The 15,935-nt window shown below is 48.5% G+C and overlaps 1 protein-coding gene across 1 annotated transcript in view; it reads right to left on the bottom strand.

Moving 5' to 3' along the window:
• The window catches only part of ATP2C2 (ATPase secretory pathway Ca2+ transporting 2), a 214,591-nt gene that overhangs the window by 48,750 nt on the left and 149,906 nt on the right, over nt 1–15,935 (bottom strand). Inside the window, exons 13-15 of the mRNA XM_068260802.1 lie at nt 11,273–11,370; nt 9,658–9,759; nt 5,282–5,371 (exon numbers count right to left, since the gene is read on the bottom strand). Of these exons, the coding sequence (XP_068116903.1) occupies nt 5,282–5,371; nt 9,658–9,759; nt 11,273–11,370 (290 nt within the window). The remainder of the gene's footprint in view (nt 1–5,281; nt 5,372–9,657; nt 9,760–11,272; nt 11,371–15,935) is intronic.

Genomic DNA, 15,935 nt, shown 5'->3' with positions numbered 1-15,935 from the left:
TCTGACACTTGGGGGATGAAGGGGCAGCAAACGGGCACTTGCAATGACCTCTGAGACGGCTGTCACTCACCGAAGGTGCCACTCGGCAAAGAGCTTACAATCTAATCCCTGCCATCACTAAGTGTCTTTAGAGAAGCCTACAATCTAATCCCTGCCGTGTTGGGGGGGGGGGGGGATGCCGTTGCTCCGGGGGCAGCAGGTGATAGTGGGCATTGGGTGGTAAAAACTACAAATCTGGCCCTGGAAAGGTGCCCGCTGGTATTTGCTGGGCCTTTTCACTGATTATTTACACACACCAAACACAGCAGGGCAACGTGCAGAGCCCAAACACCCTGAACTGACCGCCCTCTCCGGTTCATAGAGGGGACAATGAAAAAGCTTCCTGGTCAAACAACCTGACTTCTGCATGTGACTTGTGACAAGATGGATCTGTAGTTCTGAGTGTTTACCTGGGGGGTATGCAGTACAAAGGGGGCGTACCACTGGACACATCACTTTATGGACGGCTATTATATACTATAGGCATTTATACGTCAGAGTGATGGGTGTGTCATGAGCACATTATACAACAATAAACCAGGAACAGGTCATGTGACAAGCAGCTAAACCAGTACTGGCAACAAACTTCACAACGGTGTGACACCCATACTTCCCTTTCACAATCCCCGCCATGGTTGTCACCTTAATGAAAAGCACTTATAAACCAATTACAGCACTTAAGTCAAGAGAAAGCCCCACCAAGCATCAAAATCATAGCCGTGGCAATGCTTAGGGCTCAGTCACGCAAATGCCACAGTGGGCATTCATGGAGGCTTTCAACTTCCAGAGCTTAGCAAATCACAACCACCCTTGCGCAGCCGCTAGTGGGCGTCTGCTTGAACAATGTCGTTTTTTCGAACACAAATGCCAGTTGTTTTTGTTTTAATGCCGTTAACTACTTTAGTCTTTAGGACGTCTACCTATGTCTACCAATGCATCATGGACGTAAGAGCTACATCCATCAAAAAAAAAAACGAGCCACAGCCGACCGCGCGCTCCCGTGCTCTTTCTCGCCGCCCGTTAGCCCGGAGATCAGTGAATGGGAACACCGTTCCCACTCATTGATCTAGGTCCCCATGTCAATGATCGTGGCATCAATGAGAGGCCTGCGGTCATTTGTAAACAGACTCCTTGCTTCCTGTTTCGCGTACTAAAAGCATCCACATAAAGCAAATGACCAACAGATTTGGGGCTAGTCCATCTCTTCATGGGGGATTCTCAGCATGGTTGTTCTTGTGCTTTTGAAAATATAAAAACCTGAGAACCCCCCAATGAGGAGATGAGCTACTCCAAAACCTGTTCGTTCTGTCAGAATTCTACTACTTACTGTGAGTGACAGCAACATAGGAGAAAAGTAATTTATGGCTCATTTTACTCAGAAAGAAATGTAATTCTTATTTGAATGGGTTTACATGTATTTTACATTTTACTATTTTCGCGATAGTGGTCCTTTGAATGGATGCAATTTTTTTACTTTACATATTTTTTTTTACAATCCAGCATGAACTGAGAATATGTTGAACATTTTTAATAATTGTTGTATCCATTGTGGAGGCTTTTTAAGATTTTAGTGTTCTCCATACACCTCTCACTTCAGTTGTCCTTTAAAGAGAACCCGAGGTGGGATTTAATTATGCTAGTGGGGCACAGAGGCTGGTTGTGCACACTAAGACCAGCCTCCGTTGCCCCATGGTGTGCCTCCAGGACCCCCCTGCGCGCCGCTATTCCCTCCGCAGTGCTGGCGACACGCAGTGCGTCGCCAGCACAATGTTTACCTAAGCGCTGTCAGTCAGCGCCGCTCCCCCGCCTCCTCTGTATCGGCGCTACCCGCCCGCGTCACTTCCCTCCTATCAGCGGGAGAGACGGGACACGGGCGGGTAGCGCCGATGCGGAGGAGGCGGGGGAGCGGCGCTGACAGCGCATAGGTAAACATTGTGCTGGCGACACGCTGTGTGTCGCCAGCACTGCGGGGGGTATAGCGGCGCGCAGGGGGGTCCTGGAGGCACACCATGGGGCAACGGAGGCTGGTCTTAGTGTGCACAACCAGCCTCTGTACCCCACTAACATAATTAAATCCCACCCCGGGTTCTCTTTAAACAATTATGTGTGTACAAACATCTGAATAAATACAATTATGTCTGTGTAATAAGAGCCTTTCTTGTGCTTTTTGAGATCCTGTGTATAAGGGCCAGTGCACACCAAAAAGCAAGAGCGTAATTGCAAACGCTTAGTGCTTTTTGAAGTGATTTTCCTAGGTGATTCTAGGCATGTGCCTAGCGATTTTCTAAGCATGCCTGGAAGTTTTTGGAATGTTTTGGTGAAGTGTTTGTTATTTTTGTTACAGTACAGCTGTAACTGAACAGCTTCTGTAACAAAAACGCTTGGAAAATCGCTCTGATCTAGCACTTTTCAGAGCGATTTTCCACTGTCCTATACTTATAGTGAACCTGAGACAAAGCACCCTCATGTATTTTACCATGTATATCAGTGGGAACATTAGAGAAAACACCTACCCTGCTCAGCCTTCTTGTTATCAGCCCTGATAAAATCCCCGACTGAGCATTCAGTCTGGTTTTGCTCAGGAATCATTATAGCGGAGTCTGTCTTCTCTGATGTCTTTTTAAGCCCAAGCCTGCCCCCTTCTGGCTCTGCGATAATGACTCAGCTATAATGATTCCTGAGCAAAGCCAGACTGAATGCTCAGTCGGGGATTTTATCATTATTATTATTGATTTATAAAGCGCCAACATATTCCGTGGCGCTGTACAAAGTAAAAAACAAACATGGGGTACATAATAATACAGACAATGGTGTACACCAATATACAAGATACAATATACAAGATATTCATGGCTGATAACAAGCAGGCTGAGCAGTGAAGAATGAAACAGAGAGCAGGGTAGGCGGTTTCTTGAATGTTCCCACCAATATATATGGTAAAATACATGAGGGTGCTTCGTCACTGGTTCACTTTAACATTGAGGCTGAATCGCCTCAGAAATCAGGAAAAATGCTGCAGGACCCGCGTTTGCATTTGGGGAAAAAAAATCACATCGCTCTGGTGTTCTCCATCCCTTTCAAATACATTAGGCAAGCGCTTTTCAAAGCGATAGCATTTTTAAAAATGCTCAGAAGCGCTCTGGAGTGTTTCACTTGTGCTATTTGCGTTCCTGTGTATGATGAGCTAGAGTCAGCTGGTCTGTGGCTGTAGGATATCACAGTGAACAGCTGCAGGGCTGGTTGGAGGAGATAACCAGGTAGACAAGGCTCAGGGTACGTAGAACCAGCTTCCACCAGGCTGAGCAATGCTACTCTCCATTCCCAGCATTCTTATACTGAGCAAACACCAACCTCCACCCTGCCCAGTAAATGACCCATAGCTGCCAAAATGGGAGTGCCAACCTCCTGATACCAGAAGGACGCTGCGAGGACAAACTTCACTGACCACGTGTGCAGATTACCACGGCGACCAAAAACAAACAAAAACAGAAAACAATGCCAACCAGTTCAACCGGAAAATTAGAGGTTTTCAACAAACTCTCTGACACATCCTAATGGTGTCAATTGCAGGTAAAGTAACCAAGGATTGAACTTAATTCCAATCAGTAGCTGATACCCCTTTTCCCATGAGAAATCTTCACCTTTTCATGAACTCTTTTCATGAATAGCTCATCAGGGGGACTGTACGGCTGATATTGTGATGAAACCCCTCCCATAGCGTGATGTCAGGACCATGGTCCTGACACTTTGCCATCTGTGAACCCTTATTGCATTGTGGGAAATAACTGCTTTTCCAACTGCCAAGCAAGCACTATATCCCTCTATGCATAGAACTCTCAGTAATGAACATTCCGTACAGATCACCTGGCAGAACTAAACACGTCAACACCAGTGATAAATGTCAGAATATAAATCAGGGAGAGGAAAGATTTGACAATGGGCAAACACTAAATCATCTATAAATGAATATTGAAAAAAAATAAGCAATTTAATTCATTATGTTATTTTCCCTACAGTTCCACTTTACAGAGAAACCGTAACCAAGAATTGAACTTCTACCCAATCAGTAGCTGATACCCCCTTTCCCATGAGAAATCATTACCTTTTCACAAACTGATCATCAGGGGGCGCTGTATGGCTGATATTGTAGTGAGACCCCTCCCACAGTGTGATGTCAGGACCATGGTTCTGACATCACACTGTGGGAGCCTTGTTGCATTGTGGGAAATAACAGCTGTTTCCAACTGCCAAAAAAGCAAGCAGCTTCTCCTTCCACTGACATCACCTGCCAGCAGTAAAAAATGTCGCCATGTGATAAATGTCAGAATGTAAATCAGGGAGAGGAAAGATTTTACAGTGGGCAAACACTGACTAAAATCATCCTATATAATAATAATCAAGTGTCTCTGCACTTCCTGTGTGTGTGTCCCGTGTTTTGCGCTACTGCGCATGTGCAGGGACGGACAGAGACACTGTGAAGAGCACAGTGAGGAGGACGGGGCTGGAAGGGGCGGGTATGCACGGCGGGCGGGTGCACGTGTGTGGCGCGCAGCGATGTAGTGACAGACCTAGCCCGTTTTTAAACGTACTAAGGTCACAAGTTTATACATAATTATTGTAAAAATGAACCACTTTTTTATTACATTATTTTCACTGGAGTTCCTCTTTAAGGAGCGCATACACATCGATTTTTCCATTCCCTGAAGATGAATAAATTGCCCAAAATGTCAGATCGAATTATTTTTGATTGATTTTGACCAAAAATCGTTCAAAAGTATCGATCAGACAGGACGTAAAATTTAAGTCGATCAGGGGCGGGGTGAGGACATTGGTAAATTGATGGCCCATAGTGTTGCACTGCCTCGAAACAATCGATTTTCCCAGCTGAATAGAGGAAATTGATGTGCAGTGTGGCAGAAATCGATTCCTTCTGAATCAATTCTTTTCAGAAAGGAATCAATCGTTTTGGAACATTGGGTGGAAATTAGCCGGTGCTAAATGCTTTTTCTGCAGCCAAACAGAAAGCCATTTGGCATCTGTTCCCGAATCATGTTTTGAGCTCCATTGGGGGAAGCGGAACCGCCATAAGCAACCACCCATGAGGCGCTACAGCCTACAGGCGACATCTTCTCCACATTTGCTCCAGTTTTCTTCGCGCCTATCTTGGTAAGTCAGCCCTGTAATGTCATCAGACTCGTTACCAGGATGACCTGAGATAAAGAGGATGGTTATGAGACTGTACCTTTGTGGCAAGGACGAGCAGGGCGCCCTCTGTTGGCTGACCCATCAGGGTTCCATTTTGGATGACGGCGTTGTTGGCAACACATCCGGCCTATAATAGGAAAGACACAGAAAAATGATTTAGAAAATGAATTTTGACCTAGACAAGCTAACTCAGCACTGTTAATGCCATTCCAGTAGAGGGATGATAAGGAGTGTAGAGTTCCAGGTTACACCTGTAGAAGCAGTGGGAAGAGTTTCACCTAAAGAGAACCCGAGGCGGTGCGGGGGGGGGGGGGGGGGGGGGGCAGATGGGACACTGCAGCATGTTACCTGCCTCTGTGTCCCTCCCATGCCGCTCTCTGCCCCCCACCCCCGCGCTACTGCCCCCCGAAATTAGTGACAAAAATTGTCGCTATTCCGGAGGGTTATGGGGGGAGAGGGATTCCCTGCTAAAAATACCCACTGGGGGTGTTTCTGCAGGCTTTCCCTAGCTGCCAATGGGAAGCTGTCTCTCTCTGGCCGCACCCCCTACCACTTCCCCGCCTCCCTGCACGCTGGATGAGAGAATGTCTTTCTGTCCTTCCAGCATTGACGCCCCAGAGGTCACGAAAGTGAAAGTGGGCCCTAGCAGGCCTTAGGAGCGGCATGGATGGCGGCTTATTGATCTGCCCATCCCCCCCGGATCAGGTAGCATAGGTTTTTTTATTTTAAAACCCCACCTCGGGCTCTCTTTAAAGTAAACCCAAGGGCAACCTCGGCCAAAAAAAAAGATACTTACCTGGGTAGAGGGCAGCTACTGAATCCTCCAGAGGTATTCTGTGTCCTCCGCATCCCCACCACTTGCATGAAGGGGAGCACGGTCATGATCAGAAATCAGACAAGCTCTCAGTTTCTTTCGGTGGTCCGCCTGTGGCAACAGTGGGGGCCAGGAGGACGTGGGGAGCCTGTGCGGGATCCAGATGTTTCCCTCTAACTAGGCAAGTATCAGGTTTTGCCTCGGGTACACTAACTTTTTTTCAAGCAGAGCTCAGCACACACTGCAGCTTGTTTGCTATCAGCATGGACACAGCTTATACTGTCGAGGTATCTTTAAAAGGAAAGTTAAGAAACTAAGTATCACATACATCATACGGGGCATAACTATGGTTTTCTGCGCCCCCCTCTGGACAGTCCTGTGCAAAAAAATGGGCCATCACAATGTGGGTGTGGTCATGGGCGGAGCAAAATGTACAAATGCTGTTTAGATAGCCAAATGTGCCCCCTTCCCCCATTCAGATGTGCCCCCTTTTTGATAGCCAGATGTGCCTCCCCTTTAGTTAGCCAGATATGTTAATAACAGCAAAACACTCACTGGTTTCAACGTTCCGGCGATGGCATCATCTCTCCTCTGCAGTGCTTCCAGTGTCCTCTCCTTAGTAACAGCGTCGTCTCTTGTCACATGACGCTGCTGTTACCAAGCAGAGGACACTTGGCGGGCTGCAGAGGAGAGATGACATCATCTCCAGGAACGTTGTAGCCGGTGAGTCTCCTGCTTTTATTAATGTTTGTGCTTTCCTCTGCAGATGGAAGGAGGGAGAGAAGCAGGGGCACTCCGGGTGACCAGCAGGCCTCCTCTCACGCACATGGAATGCGATGGCCGGCTAAGCACCCACACAGTGTTGCACCCGGTGACATATGTCCCCCATTGCCCTCCCCATAGCTTTGCCTCTGTACAAATATTTATTCATCAGGCACCACTTTAAGACTTTTCATGCACTAAACATGATTCAGCAGGTAAACAAACACTTCCAGATATCCCTGAACGAATTCCTAATCCTACCACGCTTCATAAAATACAAAAAGTATTGCATTCAGCACGATCACACCAGAACTGGGGAAGTCTCTGGTCTACCATCTTCTCTGAGTCATTTCACAGGCTGCTACACTCCATCAAACATGCATAGCAGGTAACAGGGGTACTGCAGTATTGAGAACTTCTTTCTCCAGCCGTTCAGACCTTTCCTGGCTGGCAGAACATACAAAATATCCTTGGAGAGCTTTCCTGTCCAACCCTGTAGCACTAAAATACGGCATCCCCCAGGGATCAATCCTGCCAGTTTTGCTATTCACTATCTACATGCTACCACTTGGAAAAATCATCCAAAAACATGGCTGGATGTACCACTCCTATACCAATGAATCCCAGCTATGCTTATCCTTCAGACCTGGTGTAATAGTCTCTGCTTCAACAATGACTGCTTAGCATGAGTACGGAGGTGGAAAAATGACAACCAGACGAAACTAAATGCTGGCTAAATTGGTCATTGGAAGAAAGCCCCTAGCAGCCAAACAGCTCCGGTTTCCCTTCCCGGCACGGCAGAGAGCTCTTTTGTAAACACAGGATATTAACAATATGTCTGATTCCATGAAAGAAGGAATTACACAAACTGAAGATTTATTGCATGATTTGTATCAGCTGTAACACATGTTTTTCTTTAAAGGTTATTATGCTGTTGCTCATCTCTTATAACTGAGTTGAAGTTACTGCTACCATAGGGCAATAGAAGTCTATGGGTGCTTTCATATTACCTGCGGTGCGCCGGAAGTCCTAAATCTGACGCGCTTCCATAACTACGTTAGTGCGTGTTCCTGCGTCGACGTCTATGGTGACGTAGGTATTTTATAAATGTTGGCCGTGCAAAGTGCATGCGTGAAAACTTTGCAATACGCTTCGGTGCACTTCCACATACACGAAACAGGAAGTGACCGCAAGCGCACGCTACTTCCTGTTTGGCCGGATGCCAGAAGGGGAATACCGCATAGTAACGCGTTATTCCCTGAAGGCCTGTTTTTGGTGGTTTAAAGTGTGAAACTGGAACTTAAAGTGGGAGACATACGGAAGCTGTTGTATTTTGTTTCCTTTTAAGCAATACCAGTTGCCTGGCAGACCTGCTGATCTTTCTGGTCAGTAGTGTCTGAATCGCACACCTGAAACAAGGGTCTGGCTAATCCAGACACATCTGATCTGCTGCATGCTTGTTCAGGGTCTATGGCTAAAAGTATTAGAGGCAGAGGATCAGTAGGTCAGCCTTCATATGTTCGGTGAAATTTGCCTTCATAAAACAGAAGGAAACTTGCGATAATTCAGCTGTAAGTAAACATTTGCGGTTACCCACAATGCACCACTACTGAATATGCAAATTACCTATTAGCCTTCATATGTCTCACAGCTTGGGTTCCCTTTAAAGAGGAACTCCAGCCTAAACAAACATACTGTCATTAAAGTGAATGTTTACCGAATTAAAAAAGAAAAAGTCTGATACTCACCTAAGGAGAGGGAAGGCTCAGTCCTAATGAGCCATCCCTCTCCTCTCCCGGTGCCAGGTCCCGCACAGGATCCCCAGTGGCAGTATTAGACCAGTTCGGTCAAATACTGCCACTTCCACATGCCTTCGGGAGCTTTCGGAGGTCTTCGGGAGCACTCGGGCTCCCGATGACGCGGCCGCTCCATACTACGCATGCGCGAGCGCCCTCTATGACGCGCTCGCGCGTACGTAGTATGGAGCGGCCCGTCTTCGGAAGCCCGAGTGCTCCCGAAGACCTCCGAAGTCCCTGCGGCAGCGGACACGAACGGGGGAGCCAGCGCAGCACCGAGGGCACCGGGAGAGGAGAGGGAAGGCTCATTAGGACCGAGCCTTCCCTCTCCTTAGGTGAGTATCTGACTTTTTCTTTTGTAATCCGGTACCCATTGGCTTTAAGTTACATTAGTTATGTTAATTAAAATAGATGGGTAGTATAATCTCTTACCCACCCTGTTTTAAAAGAACAGGCAAATGTTTGATTTCATGATGGCAGCCATCTTTTTGGTTGAAAGGAGGTGACAGGGAGCAAGAGACACAGTTCCAACTGTCCTGTGTCCTGAGCACCTCTCCCAGTTGCTAGGCAACGTGAACAACAACATAGGAAATCCCATCATGCTCTGCACAGCATCAGGGGAAAAAAAGCCCGGGCTTTTTTTCTGTGATGGGTGGAGCTTAGATAAAAATGCAGCTAAAAATGATGCTTTGGTAAGAAAAACAAAGTTCTGATGCTGTGAAACTGTTAAAGAAACACCAAGCCTTTTCAGTTCTGCTGAGTAGATTTTTAGTCCGGAGGTTCATTTTCCACTTTAATTTTTTTCCCCCCTTATTTCTTCACAGAAAATAGTCTGATGGGTTAGGGGAGTAGGATTTGGATGACATTTTATTAGTGAGCACAAATCACTCCCACTTATACCCACCCATTCCAGAGAAGCTCCTCCTCTTTATACTACATGGTCATGGCTGATGCAGCTGCCCCACCACAGCATAAGAAAGAGGGCGGTGGTGAATGACGTGCTGAAATCTGGGCATATTAATAGCATAGAAACCATCTTACCTCCACCAGCTTGCCTACTGATATATTGGAAAAGTCTCGAAGCTCTTCATTGCTAGGTAACAAGTTCACAGTGCCTTTTTCATCATATCCAACCCCGGTGATCTGCAGAGACAGCAAGATTTATTTTTATTTATTTTAGTATTTATATAGGGCCGACATCTTCTGCAGCGCTGTACAGAGTACACTGTCTTGTCACTAACTGTCCCTCAGAGGGGCTCACAATCTAATCCCTGTCATAGTCTTATGTCTATGTATGTATCGTAGTCTAGGGCCAATTTAGGGGGAAGGCAATTAACTTATTTGTATGTTTTTGGGATGTGGGAGGAAAACAGAGTGCCCGGGGGAAACCCACGCAGACACAGGGTGAAAATAGAAACTTCGTGCAGATAGTGACCTGGCTGGGATATGAACCGGGGACCCAGCGCTGCAAGGCGAGAGCGCTAACCACTAGGCCACCGTGCTGCCCTATAAGACACAGGATTACGCAGTGAGCTACTGAATAGTGTTGAGCTAGGTCACATAATACACCCAACATATTAACGCAGATGCCACTAATTAGAGAAATCCATACTTACCATAACTGGCAGATTCTGGGTGAGATTTCACCCGCTCATGACCAGGTTTACTTTTATGTGTCTTGATAAAAAAAAAAAAAGCGGAGTAATTTAGCCACAGGCTCTTCCCCATTTCTGTGCCGCCGGTGGGCTCAGCAAAATGGCCCTGTTGCCCTGCAGACAAATCCGCTGCCACATGTACTGCCACCAGCAGCCCACAAACAGGGGGAGAGTGCCCATGGCTAACTTGCTCTATGCTGTTTTTAGGGGTTTTTTTGTTGTTGTTTTTTTCTACTTAGACTAGGGTTTTCCGTGCCCGGGGACAAAAATACGTGTGCCCACACTTCAGAATGTGGGTGTGGTCATGGGTGGAGCCAAATGTAGAAATGTTTTTTAGATAGCCAGATGTTCCTCCCTTCCCCCCATTCAGATAGCCAAATGTGCCCCCTTCCCACTGTTCAGATAGCCAGATGTACCCCCCTATAAATAACCAGATGTGTTAATAACAGCAGAAGACTCACCGGCTCCAATATTCCAGCAATTACTTCATCTCTCTTCTACAGCCCGCCGAGAGTCCTCTCATTGGTAACAGCGGTGTCATGTGACAAGAGGCGACGCTGTTACCAAGGAGAGGACACTGGGTGCGCTGCAGAGGAGAGATGACGTCGGAGCAGGTGAATCTTCTGTTATTAATGATTCCGCACTCCCCTGCTGAGAGAGGGAGAGAAGCGGGAGCACTTTGGTCTGCCAGCGAAACGCCTATCATGTACGTGGGAGTGTGGTGGCTGCGCTCAGTAACCTCACAGTGCTGCGCCCGGGGCATATGTTCCCCATTGCCCCCCCATAGCTACGCCTCTGTTTATTGGTTGAGCTTGATAAAAGGGTAGAACCATACAGATCATAATAAACCACCGCTATTTATTTGTAACGTAAGTAATGTGATACAGAGATTTAAAAACACACAAATACATAAATGAAGATTAGGGTGGCAGTCTGAGGTTGTGAAATAGAGAGACTAGACTTCTGCCTGACAGGAACACGGGAAATGCGCTGCGACTCACCTCTGCATGTAAGCCGTCCGAGGTGACTAATTTCGTGGCCGTCATCTCGTTGGCAGTTAAGGTCCCGGTCTTGTCTGAGCATATGACGTTACAGCAGCCTATGAACAGACAGACAAGCATGATGAAGGGGGAATACGCTGGTAAATATTACATTCATTTAAAGAGGCCCTGTCATAATGACATAAACGTCCGAAAGACGCTGCAAATAGCGAACTCTCATTAAAGAGGCGCTGTAGTGGCATATAGTAGAATGCAGTAAATCATTCAGGATACGACTTTTACGGTAATATGTCTGGTTTCAGCATCAGAAACATTTCCTACATCTAAATATTGCTGTATATTAGCATTTCACCCTGCCCTCCCAGTGATGCTTATCCTAGGCTGTTTAGCTAAATGGAAACACCCCCTTTCCTCCCAGGACATTTTGGAAGACTAGGCAGTATTATCCCTGGTTTCAGAATTGGCACAAACATTCCTCAGAGCTGCACCCAACAGCAGTAAAGATGCCCCTCCCACAGGTAGACAGGACAGACCTGGGAGGGGTTTCCTGTGACCACCCAGCGAACCCTGTTGCACAGCAGAGGGCGGAGCTGGGGGTTGGGTGGTCAGGTGATGCAGATACATAAAGAACTTCAGGGAGATCTCACCAAAGTGGGAGGGGCATAGACAAACTACTGCAGGGTGAGCTCTCCATAGTGGGAGGGGCATAGACACAAACCACCATCGTGGGAAGGGAGGAGACACAAGCTACTGCAGGCGGATCTCACCATTGTGGGAGGGGAGGAGACATAAACAACTGCAGGGAGATCTCAACATAGTGGGAGGGGCATAGACACAAACTACTGCAGGGAGATCTCACCATAGTGGGAGGGGCAGAGACACAAACTACTGCAGGGGGATCTCACCATTGTGGGAGGGGAGGAGACACAAACCAATGCAGGGAGATCTCAACATAGTGGGAGGGGCATAGACACAAGCTACTGCAGGGAGATCTCACCATTGTGGGAGGGTAGGAGACACAAACTACTGCAGGGAGATCTCACCATTGTGGGAGGGTAGGAGACACAAACCAATGCAGGGAGATCTCAACATAGTGGGAGGGGCAGAGACACAAGCTACTGCAGGGAGATCTCACCATTGTGGGAGGGTAGGAGACACAAACTACTGCAGGGAGATCTCACCATTGTTGAAGGGGAGGGGACACAAACGACTGCAGGGAGATCTCACCATTGTGGGAGAGGAGGAGACTAAAAACTACTGCAGGGGGATCTCACCATTGTGGGAGGGTAGGAGACACAAACTACTGCAGGGGGATCTCACCATTGTGGGAGAGGAGGAGACACAAACTTCTGCAGGGGGATCTCACCATTGTGGGAGGGGAGGAGACACAAACTACTGCAGGGAGATCTCACCACTATGGGAGGGGAGGAGACATAAACTACTGCAGGGTGATCTCACCATTGTGGGAGGGGCATAGCCACAAACCACTGCAGAGGAAACTCACCATTGTGGGAAGGGAGGAGACACAAACTACTGCAGGGGGATCTCACCATTGTGGGAGGGTAGGAGACACAAACCAATGCAGGGGGATCTCACCATTGTGGGAGGGGAGGAGACACAAACTACTGCAGGGAGATCTCACCACTATGGGAGGGGAGGAGACATAAACTACTGCAGGGTGATTTAACCATTGTGGGAGGGGCATAGCCACAAACCACTGCAGAGGAAACTCACCATTGTGGGAAGGGAGGAGACACAAACTACTGCAGGGGGATCTCACCATTGTGGGAGGGGAGGAGACAAACTACTGCAGGGAGATCTCACCATAGTGGGAGGGGCGGAGACACAAACCACTGCAAGGAGATCTCACCATTGTAGGAGAGGAGCAGACACAAACTACTGCAGGGAGATCTCACCATTGTGGGAGGGGCAGAGACACAAACCACTGCAAGGAGATCTCACCATTGTGGGAGAGGAGGAGACACAAACTACTGCAGGGAGATCTCACCATTGTAGGAGGGGAGGAGACACAAACTACTGCAGGGAGATCTCACCATTGTGGGAGGGTAGGAGACACAAACTACTGCAGGGGGATCTCACCATTGTGGGACGGGAGGAGACACAAACTAATGCAGGGATCGCACACCATGGTGGGAGGGGAGGAGACACAAACTACTGCAGGGGGATCTCACCATTGTGGGAGAGGAGGAGACACAAACTACTGCAGGGGGATCTCACCATTGTGGGAGGGGAGGAGACACAAACTACTGCAGGGGGATCTCACCATTGTGGGAGAGGAGGAGACACAAACTACTGCAGGGAGATCTCACCATTGTGGGAGGGTAGGAGACACAAACTACTGCAGGGGGATCTCACCATTGTGGGAGAGGAGGAGACACAAACTACTGCAGGGGGATCTCACCATTGTAGGAGGGGAGGAGACACAAACTACTGCAGGGAGATCTCACCATTGTGGGAGGGTAGGAGACACAAACTACTGCAGGGGGATCTCACCATTGTGGGAGAGGAGGAGACACAAACTACTGCAGGGGGATCTCACCATTGTGGGAGGGTAGGAGACACAAACTACTGCAGGGGGATCTCACCATTGTGGGAGAGGAGGAGACACAAACTACTGCAGGGGGATCTCACCATTGTGGGAGAGGAGGAGACACAAACTACTGCAGGGGGATCTCACCATTGTGGGAGAGGAGGAGACACAAACTACTGCAGGGTGATCTCACCATTGTTGGAGGGGCATAGCCACAAACCACTGTAGAGGAAACTCACCATTGTGGGAAGGGAGGAGACACAAACTACTGCAGGGGGATCTCACCATTGTGGGAGGGGAGGAGACAAACTACTGCAGGGAGATCTCACCATAGTGGGAGGGGCGGAGACACAAACCACTGCAAGGAGATCTCACCATTGTAGGAGAGGAGCAGACACAAACTACTGCAGGGAGATCTCACCATTGTGGAAGGGGCAGAGACACAAACCACTGCAAGGAGATCTCACCATTGTAGGAGAGGAGGAGACACAAACTACTGCAGGGAGATCTCACCATAGTGGGAGGGGCAGAGACACAAACCACTGCAGGGTGATCTCACCACTGTGGGAGGGGCATAGACACAAACTACTGCAGGGAGATCTCACCACTGTGGGAGGGGCATAGAAACAAACTACTGCAGGGAGATCGCACCACTGTGGGAGGGGCATAGACACAAACCACTGCAGAGGAAACTCACCATTGTGGGAAGGGAGGAGACACAAACTACTGCAGGGGGATCACACCATTGTGGGAGGGTAGGAGACACAAACCAATGCAGGGAGATCTCAACATAGTGGGAGGGGCATAGACACAAGCTACTGCAGGGAGATCTCACCATTGTGGGAGGGGAGGAGACACAAACTACTGCAGGGAGATCTCACCATTGTGGGAGGGTAGGAGACACAAACTACTGCAGGGGGATCTCACCATTGTGGGAGAGGAGGAGACACAAACTACTGCAGGGAGATCTCACCATTGTAGGAGGGGAGGAGACACAAACTACTGCAGTGAGATCTCACCATTGTGGGAGGGTAGGAGACACAAACTACTGCAGGGGATTTCACCATTGTGGGAGGGGAGGAGACGCAAACTAATGCAGGGATCGCACACCATGGTGGGAGGGGAGGAGACACAAACTACTGCAGGGGGATCTCACCATTGTGGGAGAGGAGGAGACACAAACTACTGCAGGGGGATCTCACCATTGTAGGAGGGGAGGAGACACAAACTACTGCAGGGAGATCTCACCATTGTGGCAGGGTAGGAGACACAAACTACTGCAGGGGGATCTCACCATTGTGGGAGAGGAGGAGACACAAACTACTGCAGGGGGATCTCACCATTGTGGGAGGGGAGGAGACACAAACTACTGCAGGGGGATCTCACCATTGTGGGAGAGGAGGAGACACAAACTACTGCAGGGGGATCTCACCATTGTGGGAGGGGAGGAGACACAAACTACTGCAGGGAGATCTCACCACTATGGGAGGGGAGAAGACATAAACTACTGCAGGGTGATCTCACCATTGTGGGAGGGGCATAGCCACAAACCACTGCAGAGGAAACTCACCATTGTGGGAAGGGAGGAGACACAAACTACTGCAGGGGGATCTCACCATTGTGGGAGGGGAGGAGACAAACTACTGCAGGGAGATCTCACCATTGTGGGAGGGGCAGAGACACAAACCACTGCAAGGAGATCTCACCATTGTAGGAGAGGAGGAGACACAAACTACTACAGGGAGATCTCACCATAGTGGGAGGGGCAGAGACACAAACCACTGCAGGGTGATCTCACCACTGTGGGAGGGGCATAGACACAAACTACTGCAGGGAGATCTCCCCACTGTGGGAGCGGCATAGACACAAACTACTGCAGGGAGATCGCACCACTGTGGGAGGGGTGTCATGTCCCATGTCTTTGTGATTTATTTTTATTGATCTGTGTTGACACTCTGCTGCCCCCTACTGTCCATTATCTTTGTTTGCTAATGCAGAGATTTATTGTACTGTATAATTTTCCCCTTCTCAGCTCCTGTAGTTAGACTTGTGATGCTTAACTCCTCCCACTCTGCTATGAGGGGCCATTTTATGCCAGTACATGATTGTATG

This window comes from Hyperolius riggenbachi, chromosome 11 (assembly GCF_040937935.1).
Source record: "Hyperolius riggenbachi isolate aHypRig1 chromosome 11, aHypRig1.pri, whole genome shotgun sequence".
Lineage (NCBI taxonomy): Eukaryota > Metazoa > Chordata > Amphibia > Anura > Hyperoliidae > Hyperolius > Hyperolius riggenbachi.
The sequence above is the reverse complement of the archived record's forward strand: the minus strand, read 5'-3'. Positions and strand labels throughout refer to the sequence as shown.